Source organism: Babylonia areolata, chromosome 10 (assembly GCF_041734735.1).
Source record: "Babylonia areolata isolate BAREFJ2019XMU chromosome 10, ASM4173473v1, whole genome shotgun sequence".
Lineage (NCBI taxonomy): Eukaryota > Metazoa > Mollusca > Gastropoda > Neogastropoda > Buccinidae > Babylonia > Babylonia areolata.
Genome location: NC_134885.1, coordinates 26,911,101 through 26,925,523, shown reverse-complemented (window position 1 = coordinate 26,925,523; position 14,423 = coordinate 26,911,101). Strand labels below are relative to the sequence as shown.

Genomic DNA, 14,423 nt, shown 5'->3' with positions numbered 1-14,423 from the left:
GCTTAGGTGTCCCAGTGATTGAAACAGGTAACAACAGAGAACTTAGGTGTCCTGTGATTGAAACAGGTAACAACAGAGAACTTAGGTGTCCCTGTGATTGAAACAGGTAACAACAGAGAACTTAGGTGTCCCTGTGATTGAAACAGGTTACAACAGAGAGCTTAGGTGTCCTGTGATTGAAACAGGTAACAACAGAGAACTTAGGTGTCCTGTGATTGAAACAGGTAACAACAGAGAACTTTGGTGTCCTGTGATTGAAACAGGTAACAACAGAGAACTTTGGTGTCCTGTGATTGAAACAGGTAACAACAGAGAACTTAGGTGTCCCTGTGATTGAAACAGGTAACAACAGAGAACTTTGGTGTCCTGTGATTGAAACAGGTAACAACAGAGAACTTAGGTGTCCCTGTGATTGAAACAGGTAACAACAGAGAACTTAGGTGTCCCTGTGATTGAAACAGGTTACAACAGAGAGCTTAGGTGTCCTGTGATTAAAACAGGTAACAACAGAGAACTTAGGTATCCTGTGATTGAAACAGGTAACAACAGAGAACTTAGGTGTCCCTGTGATTGAAACAGGTAACAACAGAGAGCTTAGGTGTCCTGTAATTGAAACAGGTAACAACAGAGAACTTAGTTGTCCTGTGATTGATATTCCCCCAACACAGGACACACGTTGAGGGGGCTTGGCAAAACTGAGTCAGCAACAGGTTTAGTGGTGCTCTGAGACCAACAAGGACAATTGTAAAGACTTGTCTTTGTTTTTGTTTTTTTAATAAAGTAAGATTAACACAATGTTAAGCTGTTTATCAGTTGCGAAAAGCCATGATCAAGAAGATGACAAAAAGAAAAATAAAGTTTTCCTCCTCACCACCTTTAATTTAGTCCAACCGTTTTTTAAGTAGTCGTTATCAGCTTGCAGAGCCTTGAAACGTACCAGAACGTATCATGTGAAACCAATATGATTCCATCTATATTCTGGAAATTTTAACTGTGATCAATACATATGCAGATCTAACCCCTTAACATTTTTATTATTATTATTATTATTATTATTCCTATGCACACAGTGCTTGAAGGTCCATACTTACATTTGATAAATTGCAGACTGTGCTCATGTAAATATTTCTTTCATGTAAATATTTTGAACCATGGTATGTTTGCCTGTTTTGCAAGAAAGACAGAGAAGTTCATTGGAATCTGCTTGTGCGCACATGTCAAAAAACAACAAGAGTGATTGCGATGGACATATCTTGAAAAGAAAGGTATGATTTTCGCTCTTTTTTTTGATATCTTAAATAAAAGATGTTGGGACGAACATTTTTCATGCTGTTGTTTACTATGTGCTTATCAAATCAAGTTTGCAGTTTTGTTCGTTTACAACTTAGGTGTAATTTTTCATTGTAAATGAATGTAGTCATACAATTTAAGGATCGATTATTTCTGTTTTATCAGAACAGCTTCTGTTTGAGGTAGTTTATGGACATTTCTATTTTCACTGAAGTGTGCTCTTTTCTGTTTATGTGTGGGTTTCTCAAGAGCGTTTGTGGCATCATTCAACTTCTTGTTTGCTTTCCTGAAGTCCTGCTTTGTCCATGTTTATTTGCTTTGTTTCTTTCACCTTACAGCTCCCTTTTTAGCTGTTTTTACCTGAAAAAAAATCTTGTGTGCTCATGTGCATGTCCACAAAAGAGTAAAGCAATATCTTTTTCCATGTGAGGAATATGAATGATAAACTTCTATATAAGAGAATAGAAATCAAATATTTTTTTCTCTGTTATCAATGACTTTGCTTGTGTTTTGTCTTTTAGTTCTAAGGTTTGAGACTGTATGCGTCATGATAATTTCCCTAAAGTATTTCTTGTTTTAGAAATGCCAAGGGGGGGTTGTGAGAATATATCTTCATACCTTACTTGTTTTTTACTGCTTGCAAAGCTGGTAACATGTTATCAGAAGGTGTGTATGTATATATATGTGTGTGTGTGTGTGCATTTCTATATATGCATATGTGCAAGCATGTGTGAAACATGAAGTGAACTAGAAATCATCGTTTACTATCAGTTTATATTATTGTCATTGTCAAAGAGATAAAAATGTGTGATTAACTGGTTTGAAAAAACGAATTTTGTATTTTTTGATAACTTAGAAATTGTGTTAAGCTCTTAGCTTGTATTCTAAACTCATGGTCCAAATTCAATAAAGATTTGTACATTAAAAATTCTATAAAGATTTATACATCAAAAAACATTACTTAAAAAGGATGCCCTTTTCCTTTACCATAATAGAGGCAAGGTTCGGAAATGAGACCGAAAAAAATAATGTTACATGAAATTGTTTTCTTTCACACATTGTGATTTTTTCTTCTCACTTTCCTTTATGGAAAATAATAATGCGCAACATAAAAGGAAATAAAAATGATGAAAAATGATGTTGGACAATCTGTTGGGTTTTCTTTTTGTCAGTTAGGCATAATGTTAACACATATGGGTTGTGTGTATCTGGGTATATGTCTCTGTGTGTGTGGACTGTCTGTGTGTGTGTGGACTGTCCGTGTGTCTGTGTGTCTATCTGTGTGTGGTAGGTTGGGGCGGGCATGCTGGAATACTTTATTTTTAGGCTTCTTCCAACCTGTCAAAATCGTCTGGGAATTCTCTCTCTCGCTCACTCTCACGCTCTTTAACACTCTCTTCTGATGATCATTCTCTGCTGCTGTGTGCTTTTTTTTTCTCTCCAAGCATACAAATTGTGCCATGCTTGCTACAAGGCAACAATTTATACAAGACTATTTCTTTACAGGAGTACACTTTAATACAACACATACCAGCACTTTATACATGACATAATATTTATAATAACTTAAAAATTATTTGTTTTCAATTAAAAAAAAATAAAATAAAACTCAGTATTACAAAATAATGGACAAAAAGAATGCTTACATTTTATTGCTGAGCAAAAGTTTCACAGAGTAAAATGTAAAGTCAAAAAAAAAAAATTGACAAAAGGAAAGAAGAAACTTAACTGCCAAAAAATAACAGATGACACACACACACACACACACATACATGCGTGCGCACAACTGTATGTTATACAATGAGAGAAATGATATTTGCTGCAGAGGATTTTAAACAGACATAATGAAAATTTCTTTCTTTTTTAGTGTAACATTATAAATGGGTGTACATTTTATGTGTGTGTGTGTGTGTGCGAGCGCGCGTGCATGCGCATTTTATTTCTTATTTTAACAAATCCTTGAAAAATAATCTTTCTGTTTCAAAGAGTGGTGGGCAGTCTGACGTATACTAAAATGTTTGTGCTTTGTTAGCATCATTTTGTCAGTGTTTAGTTTGTTAAATAAATCCTGCATTTTGAGAAAAATCAAATCAAATCATGTAGCTTTTAGGCCACCCAACCGCAACAGGTCTATTTCAGTGCTTACTACCTGTCAGATCACAATACCAGCTGTTAAAACTCCTCGACTGCCAGGAAAAGAAAAAAAAAAACCAGTAGAAAGTGACGATTTTTGAGTCAGAAATCAATATCTAGAACAATCAGCAAAAAACAATGAGAAAACGGTCTGAGAATATACCACTCCAGATCAAATGTGTGATTTTTCAGCCTTCCAGAGTTATTTCCCCCCTTATGATGATGTTATCAGTGATACCATGATGCCTGTGAATTTTACATGCATGGTAGTGAAGAAGTTAAATTCTAAAATGTCAAAACAACATAAGAAAGACCAGTCCACCCATGTCCTGCACAGACCATGTATAAACCTAGTTCAGAATAAAATAACATAAAAAGACCAGTTCACCCACATATGTTTCAATCCATGTAAAAATTCTTATCAAGTTCAAAAGATCATCAGCTAATTTCCTTCAGGATCTGAAAAAGTGTCCGGGTGGGAACATTTCGGCGCAAGATCTTCAGGGAGCTAGCTGTAAACTATTTGTGCCTAACATCACGCAGATCTCAGCTGCCAGTCCAAAACAAAAAGTTCAATGGTCTATCAACATACAGTACACACAATGTTCCCCCTTTTCAACACTTGGTAAACTGTTTTACGCATTTGTAAATATTACCTTCTTTTATCCAGAAATACTAAAGCCTGAAAAAAAAAGATACAAAGATGCCAAAATATAGAATTAGAAATGTTAATACAGATTTCACAAACTACAAAAAAAGAAAAAGAAACAAAACAAAAAACAAAAATTCTTAAGCAATTTCTCACAAAAATGAGCTGAAAAATCATCGACACACCAATATCACCTGCCTAGATATTATTAGTATGTTACTTTTAGTAACATGCACTAACACTGTAAACAGCAAATATCAATCAGTTATCATTTCCAGTTCACTAAAAGGTCTTTCTAATGACATTCTTTCTTGGTTTAACTTACATTAATTTTCGTTTTATAAGATACAGATCTAACGACTACTTCAAATTGATAATCAATGAATCCTGACACATCAGTATCATCAACCTTTCTCGTCATGCATATACTAATACATAACAGGTGGTGAAAATTACATTTACAATGAACATCCATCAAAAAACTGTTCTGTGATGTAAAACAGCTGTAATAAAAAACTGTAAACAATGAATTCTTGAGATTACCTTTAAAAGAAATGTGATGGTATGAGCATTTGTGTCATGATTTCTGTCAATACTCTAATGATTATAATTTTCTTCCTGCCAAAAATCTCACCAGATCAGTGCCAAAATAGGAAAAGAAAAGGAGGACATGATGTTTTTGTTAATTTTTTCTCCAACTTGTCTGATTATAAAAACAAATTTAAACACATTCAGAAACAGTCTTTACATGTCTATAAACAAAACAACTCGCTAACAAGCCACACACGAAAAAATGAAAAAGAACCCACCAAAAAATATATATAATCAAAATTAAAAACACAATGTTCAATTTTTTTATATATAAAAATGTACTTTAATACTGAAACATGTCAAAAACCTTTCAGCTGCAATCATTAACTCACTGAGATATGTAGCTAAAAATGAGATAATATCAAGCTCACTAAGACCATCCCATCACAGACATTTTAACCTGACTGAAGATGAACCACTTACATAAAATCAACATAACAACACTACTAATATGTGCGACTGAGAATTAAATCATAATAAGCTCATAACAAATCTGATGTATCACACTTTTTTCTTTTTTTTTTTTTGGAAGGCCATTAAGGCACATAAGTTTTGAACAAAAATTTTAAAAACGCTTAAAAAGACCTCAAAGTGTAAGCCTAAAAGGCGGGCTACTAGTCATATCAGCAAGGGCTTACAGGAGTGAAGATTACCAAGTGCAAATCTTTGGAAGTTTAACTTTTTTCCTTTTTTTAAAACCAATTTCTAAATCTATTTCCAGATCAAACAGAAGAAAAACCAAAAGTCGACTGATGAAAAGAAATAAATAGGGAGCAAACTTTCACAAATCTCGGTTTTTCTAACACATCATTATAAAATATTGTGTTTAGTTTCAGTCTTGAAAGTTGACAGAGAATAATATCTACATTAAGCATTGATTATTTTCATTCCCCAACACAGTCTTTACAAAACCATATCAGCGTGGACTTAACACCATTTCTTCAGATCAAAATAGATAATAAACCAGCCCACTAAAATTAATGAGGTTTGAGTCTTGACCCATAATCAAACAAGGAAACAGTCTATATAAAAAAAATTAGTTCAACATGAAATATAGATCAGTCATGCTTTGAATCTTTTGATGAAGTTCTTTAATAATTTGACTGTAATAGGAGGAGTTTGTATTATACTCCATGTTTGGTGATACATATGATTTTTCAAAGAGTATTACTTCACACACAGGGAGACACAAACAATTAAAAGTGGAACCATCAACAACAAGGAGCAAGCATGCGACTAAGACCTTCCAAAGTTCTTGAAAGACTTAACACCATGTCAAAAACCATTAAAATGCATAGTCTTCAAAATAACAAAGAAACTAACAATACAAAATTGAACCTGGAAGTTAAAAAAAAATATTTTAAAATCCCAAAAATCTATTTCTAAAAAAAACAAAAAAAAAATAACCCCATGTCATATTTCTCCACCCAACCCTTTACTCACCTCCCTCCCTGAACCCTCCACACTCTCCAAAAAGGTTTCAATATTCAACAAGATTAACTCTCTCCATACTAACGGCGAAAGAGACGACGTTAACAGCGTTTCACCCCAATTACCATCATCAAAATATTGCAAGCGGAAGGCTCTTATACTGAAGACGTGAATGTTGACATAGAATACCACACTTCTGACGACGGAAGCTAAAGGTTGGGTCATTCAGACACCCACTGGACATCCGAGGGGTCTGTGTAGAGGAGAAGAGAGGACTGGCCGTATTGAGTGAGTTAAAGAATAAAAGCAATATTAACTCATTAAACCCAAGGGAGTTAACAGCCTCAGCTGGATTCCCTGCCACACTGATGGCGGAAGACCCATAAATATACTGAAATCAACCTTTTTACCCCTCCAAATTGTGTGGACACAGCTGGAAATACTGTAGAATTCTGTCCCCTTTGCTCGCTGTTTATGCGCATACAGAAGCATGGAAGACTTTTTATTAAAAACAAAAGCGCTATATAAGTACTGAAGCCACAAGCCAAAAGTTCAACACCAGAGTGCTGTTTGGGCCTAAGGCTGAAAGAGTTAATCTGGTCAGTATCCATAAAAACGAATGGTAACAAAAATTCCCTTAAATTTTTTTTTTTTTCAACTGTTTCAGCCAAAACATAATCCACAAGAGAGAATCTGCAACATGATGGTAAAAAATAAATTAATTAAAACATCAGAAGACTGATGCTGGAAACTGGTTGCAGTGAATAAGATACGTCAACAACAGAAATCAATCACTGAAGCAATTAACGAGATAATGGAAAACATCGCTTAACCTGAAGCCCTGATAAATCAGTCCTGCATAATAGAAAACGAGAATTAAACCTCAAATCCTCAAAAAATCTCAAAAGCCCACTCTGGCATTTGATAAAATAATGGGAAACATAAATTAACCTGAAATCCCAAAAAGAGTAAATAATCACTCATGCATTTATAGGACAATGAAAAACGTGAATTAACCAGAAATCCTAAATATTAAAAAAATCTAAAAAATCATTCATGCATCCAATAAGATTACTGGAAATATGCATTAATCTGAAACCCTCCCCACTAATTAGCATCAATTTGTACAACACAGTGGCAAGTATAAGATACAAGCCTTGAGTGGTGTAGGGAAAGGAAAAAGTGGGTTAGCAGGTCAAATGGTACAATTAAATGTAACCAAAAAAAAGTATTCAATTTAAAACACCTGGTCATATCATAACTACTTCATTTAACTACTTCATCCCCCCCCCCCCCCCCCCCCCCCCCCCCCCCCCTCCCCGTGTCTCCCTGTGTCTGTTCGTTTCAGTCGTCCTCTTCTTCGTCGCTCTGTTGCTCCAGGCCTCTTTGCGAAAGCTGCACTGCCCACGACTCATCCTTGGCCTTCATCAGTTCAATCACAACCATCCCCTTTTCTGCCTGAACACACACACACACACACACACACACATACACACACTGTCAGTGTGAGATTTTTTTTAAGGTGGAAAGAAACAAACACTGACCTAGCATTCTGAACATAATTTACTTCAAGAGGGAGCAGACGCATGTATACATGTAGCAACATGAGCATACCTTCAACAAGGGACAAACAGATAAACAACATCAAAGTCACCATGTCAGCATTTCTTCAACACTGAACATAACATATCAATGCAGCAATGGCCAATGTGGACATATCAACAGGAAACACAGGCAAGTCCAGCATACCTCCAATGTGGAAGAAATACAAATTCTGACGCACCAATATGAAAATACCTTAAGCAAAAACAGTAATTGTGAGCAACACTAACCTAGCAGTAAATCATTTGAGTCTGAGCATGGAACAAACATGCACATCAATGCAGCGATGTGAAGATACCTTTCACAAGAAACATGCAAGCAACATTAACCAAGCAATAAAAACATATTTTCAGTAATAAATCATTTGAAGAAAACAAGAAAGAAAAGTATCATGTAAAATGTAGTGAGAAAGAAAAAAAAAGAAAAAAAGAAACATAAACAAACCAAAAAACAAAAAACAAAAAAAAGAGAGTTGATGAATACTAACTTTCCATTTGCATTTGTCAACGAAGACCTCTCCAGGCAACTTTTTCACCACTTTCCTGAAAGTGCCCTTATTTTTCACTGTTGCCGTCATGTCAAATCCCCTGCACATCAGGCATACAATCACACACACACAATCAGCATCTCTTGTTCTTCTTCTTATGTGTTTGTGAGCTGCAACTCACACACTTATTCATAGCTTTTACATGCCCAACCGTTTCTACCCCCACCATATAGGCAGCCGTACTCCCTATTTCTGGGATATGCATGCCAGGAATGTTCTTCTTTCCAAAACTCACTAAACACTTACATGGATCATGTAGTCTTTAATGTACAGCTTTTGTTTTGTTGTTGTTGTTATCTTCTGCAGATGTCTGTATACAAACGTTCAGGCACTAGTAGGTCTGCACATCTCATGACCTGGGAGAAAGGGGAAAAAATCCATCCTTAACCCACCTTGACTGGGATTTCAAATTGAACCCAGAACCCTCAGACTGAAAGCCCAATGCTTTCGTCACGAGGCTGCTGTGAACGTCATCAGTGTCTCTACAGCATACTGACAGAGCAATAGCTGACAAAACTGTTGCCAACTGTGGAAAGGTATGTAATTCAACTGCTCTTTTTCGTGCTGCTTTTTTCTGCATTCATGGGCCTGTAGTTCACCATCCTATCAACAAGGACTTTTACATCAACAACCGTTTTTATTCTGCCATTTCAGGAATCATACTCAATCCATTTTCAAGGAAGGGGTGAGGTGTGCATGTTTTCGTATGTTCTTCTTTCCATAACCCATTAAAAACTGGTACGGACAACAGGATCTTTAATGTGTGTACTTCATCTGCATGTGTAGGTTGTGTGTGTGTGTGTGTGTGTGTGTGTGTGTGTGTGTGTGTGTGTGTGTGTGTTTGTTTGTTGTTGTTTTTCATAAATACTTCTTGTTTTATGTTCACGTGAAGAGATTGAAAGCTTTGACACACCTGCACACATGTTGATGTGTAGGAACAGAAAACTAATCCTCGCCTTTGACCCACAAGGTACTTGCCTCTACCGGGATTTAAATCCAGAACCCTCGGATTGAAAATCCAAAGCTTTTACCACTGGGCTACCCACGGAAACTTCTCTAATAATACGGAAAATAAACTGAAGCATGGGTGTACAATTTAGTGGCGGAGAGTACTGCACAAGACTATAAGTAAAGTGCAAGTTAATATGCCAGTAACAAAGACTGAAAAGGTGTGTGTGTGTGTGTGTGTGTGTGTGTGTGTGTGTGTGTGTGTGTGTGTGTGTGTGTGTGTGTGTGTGTGTGTGTGTGTGTGTGTGTGAGTATTAGAGTGTATGTGTGAGTATTAGTGTGTATGTATGTGTTCTGAACTTGACAACATGTACAAAGAACTATTACTTGATTTAAATTATTGTGGAAGTTCTGGCTGGTCAACATATGGGCCCAGTGCATAAACCAAATAATGCTGTGCTTAACATTAGGAAGACACACATGGCAGAGTACTGAACATCACAATATATGGAAACTGCAAGTGAATGTGCCATTAACAAAGACTGAAAAGAAATATGTCTGTATGTGTGTGTATATATGTGTGCATAATTTGTGCATACATACAATTCTGAACCTGACAACTTGATTATTTTCGGGGGGGTTTTTTCATTTTTTTTTTGGGGGGGGGGGGGGGGGGGAATACAAGGATTTATGACATGACTTTCCTAATTGTGAAAATTACGGTTAATTGACCCAGTATATATATATCTATCTATATATATATATATATATATATATATATATATATATGTGTGTGTGTGTGTGTGTGTGTGTGTGTGTGTGTAGACAAAACACCAATACATTAGGAAGACACCTACCTGTCAAAAAATTTGACCGAGACACTGCCATTCGTGACCTTGTTGCCAAACAATTTTGTCTGAAGCCCATCCACCAAACAGTTGACAATCACTTTGTCTCCCTTCTCTACTGCTGTCACTGTCAACAAAGAAAATCAGGTTGCTGTTAGCCCTCCAACAGCAAATGAGTCACTTCACAGCTGCACAGCCAGAAGTCAAACTGGGATTGTGTAAGAGACGCTCTCGGTGGTTTAACAATTTTCTGTGATATATTCTGCTGATGATGCAATTTTCTGTGATATATTCTGATGACAATTATTTTGTTTTGAAAGAAAAAAAATTCTATAGACTCTTTGACCCAATTCCCATCTTCTTTAGTGTATATAAAATATATATCCCATTACATGTAAGAATATGCGTTCATAATAAATAAAAAAATCTTATCAGTACTTTGTATGTATGCAAGAAAAACACAGGGAGTGTAAATGTAGTGTGTCTCTGTGTGTGTCTGTATCTGAGTAAACACATTTGCATGGGTGCATGTTTCTGTATCTGTATAATAAATGACATGAATTTATGACAGATGCAATGAATGATACTTGCAATTGTTCTCCATAAACCTATATCTTGCTAAAAAAAAAATTTATGAAATATTTTTTCTTTTTTTTTAATATATATATATATATATATATATATATATATATATATATATAAAGATGTTTTGTTAATGCCTCTTCATATGGGGCTTCAGCCTTAATGAATAAATTCAAATTCAAATAAACCTATATTCAAATAAAAAATAGCAATAAAAAACACTCACCAGTAGCAATCCTTTCTTCCCCAGAAGCCATGCTGATAAAAGAGAAATAAAATCTCCTTGTAAGAAATTTAAAAAAATAAAAATAAAAAATATCACATGTTTGGCCATCATTTATACTCAACATTATTGTACAATCACCTGAAAATTACCAGGTACGCTTACAAGCACTGTAAAGGCACTAAAAACAGAAATGGGATAAATGATTATAACAACAATAGCAACATTGGTTAATGTGCTTTGTATTATTTACAGGCTATTCTATCAATCTATGTTTTGTTGGGAAGAGTGGCTTCATCTTTGCATGTCCTTCTTCTTCCAGTGACATGACCGCAACGAACCAGTTGATTATTCTGTCACTTTGGAGGAGGTCGAAAGCGTAATTTTTTTTTTTTTAATAAAATAATATATCAAAATAAAATAATGTGAAGAAATATATATATATATATAAATAATATATATATATATATATGTGTGTGTGTGTGTGTGTGTGTGTGTATAGTGAGTCTGGAGGCCCTTGACACAAAGGTGTCGATGGTTGTGGCCTCCACGACGCTCTGGGACAGACTGTTCCAGTCTTGGATTGTTTTTGGTAGGAAGGACTGTTGCTGATATTGTGTGCGGCATCTTGGTTGGGTGTATTGATGGTTGTGGCCTCTCCTCTGTCGGGCTACGGCAGGCTCCATCTTTTGTTTCATGCTGTCCATGCATACCATTTCATGCCAAATTTTGTACAGCATAGCGAGGCGGCCACTTCAACATCTGTCCTGGAGCAAGGGCCATCACAGTTCATCAATCATGTCTGATACGCTGGAGGTGTTACGATAGCGCCTGAAGACGAAGGGTGCTGCTCTGTGCTGGATAGCTTCCATCTTATCAATACTCTCCAGTGTGTGGGGGTCCCTGACTGTTGCAGCATATTCCATGATGGGTCGTACAAGGGTCTTGTATGCTGTCTCTTTAATTCCCCGGGAGCTTATTTTTAGATTTCGCCTTAAGAAGCTGAGGGTCTTGTTCGCTTTTGAGCAAACATTGTTGATCTGTTCAATCCCGTTGAGATCTTTGGTAAACGTCAGTCCAAGGTATTTAACACTGCTGACAGTTTCTAGTGTGTGTCCATGTAGCTGGTACTGGGGTTGAGGTAAGCCTTTTCTGCAACGGGTTACCGGTAGTGTGGTGCATTTCCCTGGATGAAAGACCATGTCCCATCTCTTCTCCTACACAGCAAGCTGGTCGAGATTCCGTTGTAAATGGGCTTGGTCGTCCAGTGATGTGACCACATCATACACAGCTGTGTCATCCGCAAACAGTCTGGCATGGGCAGTCAGTAGGTCTGGCTGATCGTTGATGTAGGAACAAGCAGGGGCCAAGTACGCTACCTTGTGGTACTCCAGACTGGACCTTGATGAAGTCCGAGCGTACACCGTTGACTACCACTGCCTGCCTTCGGTCTTTGAGGAAGTCGGAGATCCATGTGAGGTGCGTTCCCTGGATGCCGTAATGGTGTAGCTTGTGGATTGCATGATTTAGTTATTCACAGTAATTAAAACCTCTCTCTCTCTCTGACGTTTTATTTGTAGACCTGTGCATCACTGACATCTTTCCATTTACATTCACTAATTATTGATAGGTTTCTGGAATGCCTGAGCAGTATGTTAATCATTGCCTGCCATTGCTTTATTATGATAATCTTTGTTCTAGTCATGTCTAAGTTTGGTTTCGGTTCCTTTCAAGGAAGTGAGTCTACCCCGAGTTTCGAAAAAAAAAAAAGAGCCAACATAACTCAAACAAAATGGATAATGCATCTGACAGTGTGTAGCCTGATATCAGTAATTTCTCCTATATCTATATCTTAGAGTTTATCGAAGGCAGATTTATGCTTACAGAGCAGGTTGTGTTTGTGTCTCGCAAGCGCACCTTTCCACTGGAAATTCCTTGCCGCTGATAATCAGACGAAGGGAAATTACTCTAGATTTGATGTTAGTCTCCTTGAATTAGAATTATGTCCCATGAAAGCTTTCGGGTTCCTCAACACGTTACTTGCTTTAAATACCTAGGACTGACTTTCAATTTCAATAGTAAGTTTAACATAGCTGTGAAACAATTAAAAGATCAGGCCAGACGGGCAATGATGGCACTGTTAAGAAAAAACAGACAACTCCTCTGACCCTTATAAATACAGTTTTTTCCCATCAACCATCCCCGTCTGGAACTCCCTGCTGTTGCAGCAGAGGCTCCCTCCTTGGTAGCTTTCAAGAGGGAGCTGAACAAGATCACAGTTTAGTCCCGCCCCCCCCCCCCCCCCCCCCCCCCCCCCCCCTTTTTTTTTCCGGAGGGATGCTGCGAGTGACGGTGGGAGGGAGTATGTATACATGTTCTTTCTCATTGTCACCCCCTCCGGAGGAAAGATAGGTCTACTTAGGTTATGGTTAGGTATTTACGCCTCTGCGCACACAGGTCATTAATAGTCAGTAATGACGGCTGACCTTCCAATTTGAAGATTGAAGAAGACTTCAGCTCCCTATCTCCTGCCAGTTAGACTTAAATTCACTGGTCATGCCAATATTAACTTATGTTTGTGAAGTTTGGGGTAATAACTGTGTTGACATTGCCGAATCATTACACTTGGAATACTGTAAATACATACTCCGGCTTAAGAAAAGCACTCCAAATTGTTTCATCTATGGTGAAACGGGACATATTTCCCCCTGTTTGTGCATGTATATTGCCGAATGATCAAATTCTGGCACAAATTGTCCATTGTCTAGTTTTTAAAAAAAAATTATCCTCTCGCATGCTGAACACACTAACTGAATGTTTTAATTTACAAATACACAAAAATGACTGGTTACTTAAAATTAAACAGATTCTAGATTTTTTTTTTAAATTAAAATTAAAAAAGGCTGTCTTTTGTGTGGTACTATCCACAGTCTGTATCAACTACATGGCTGATAAACAATCTGACCCAAAGACTTAAAGATAGTAATACACAAAAATGGGTAGAAACTTGTCGTAACTCTACAAAAGCCAACAACTACAGTCTATTTAAAAGCCAAATAGCTTTTGAAAATTATCTAGACATTTTGCCATTGTGCTATAGCATCCCAATGTTGAAACTCAGAACAAGTAATCACAAACTACCAATTGAGAAAGGGAGACACATGAACATACCACAAGAAGCAAGATTGTGTCGTCTTTGTGACACGAATCGAGTGGGAGACGAATACCACTTTGTCACGGAATGTCCTGCAATTCAGAATCTCCGCAATCAGTATTTACCTAAGTATTACAGAACACGTCCCAACTTCCACAAATATGCAACATTAATGTCTATTAGTAGTAAGAAAAAGTTACTAAATTTTGCTAAGTTCATTAAAGAAGGTTTTAATGTGTTTCGTTAGGAGCCAGTTTCAGTCCGGATTCTTTGCCACTTATGCCTTAACTGTACTTGTTGAATAGGAATTAGAACAATGACTTGTGTTAATCTTGACACCGCATCCCGTACATATCCATTTGTAATTGCATGATCATATATGTGTGTGTATATATATATATATATATATATATATATATATATAT

The 14,423-nt window shown here is 36.7% G+C and overlaps 2 protein-coding genes across 24 annotated transcripts in view; one reads left to right on the top strand and one right to left on the bottom strand.

Moving 5' to 3' along the window:
- Nucleotides 1-2,428, top strand: part of LOC143286921 (uncharacterized) — a 54,405-nt gene extending 51,977 nt beyond the window's left edge. For 3 of the 23 annotated variants that reach the window (XR_013055886.1, XR_013055882.1, XR_013055879.1), the window contains exon 7: nt 7-2,428. The gene's annotated coding sequence lies outside the window, so the exon portion shown is untranslated. The other 20 variants (XR_013055876.1, XR_013055878.1, XM_076594873.1 and 17 more) reach the window with 17 other exon arrangements.
- Nucleotides 2,429-7,405: 4,977 nt separating this feature from the next.
- LOC143286920 (uncharacterized) lies at nt 7,406-12,792 on the bottom strand. Its single transcript, XM_076594872.1, has 5 exons — nt 12,762-12,792; nt 10,848-10,879; nt 10,049-10,166; nt 8,184-8,283; nt 7,406-7,552 (listed from the first exon to the last, which is right to left on the bottom strand). Exons 2-5 carry the CDS (start codon nt 10,876-10,878, stop codon nt 7,439-7,441), a joined length of 363 nt encoding a protein of 120 aa, XP_076450987.1. The 5' UTR covers nt 10,879; nt 12,762-12,792; the 3' UTR covers nt 7,406-7,438.
- Between the last annotated feature and the right edge of the window lie 1,631 nt (nt 12,793-14,423).

Excerpts from the sequence above, each read along its gene's own strand:
- LOC143286920 (XM_076594872.1), bottom strand. The coding sequence starts at position 10,878 with ATGGCTTCTGGGGAAGAAAGGATTGCTACTG. Across the intron at positions 10,167-10,847 it reads GGAAGAAAGGATTGCTACTG|TGACAGCAGTAGAGAAGGGA; the intron begins GTGAGTGTTTTT and ends CTTTGTTGACAG. Across the intron at positions 8,284-10,048 it reads TCGGTCAAATTTTTTGACAG|GGGATTTGACATGACGGCAA; the intron begins GTAGGTGTCTTC and ends CCTGATGTGCAG.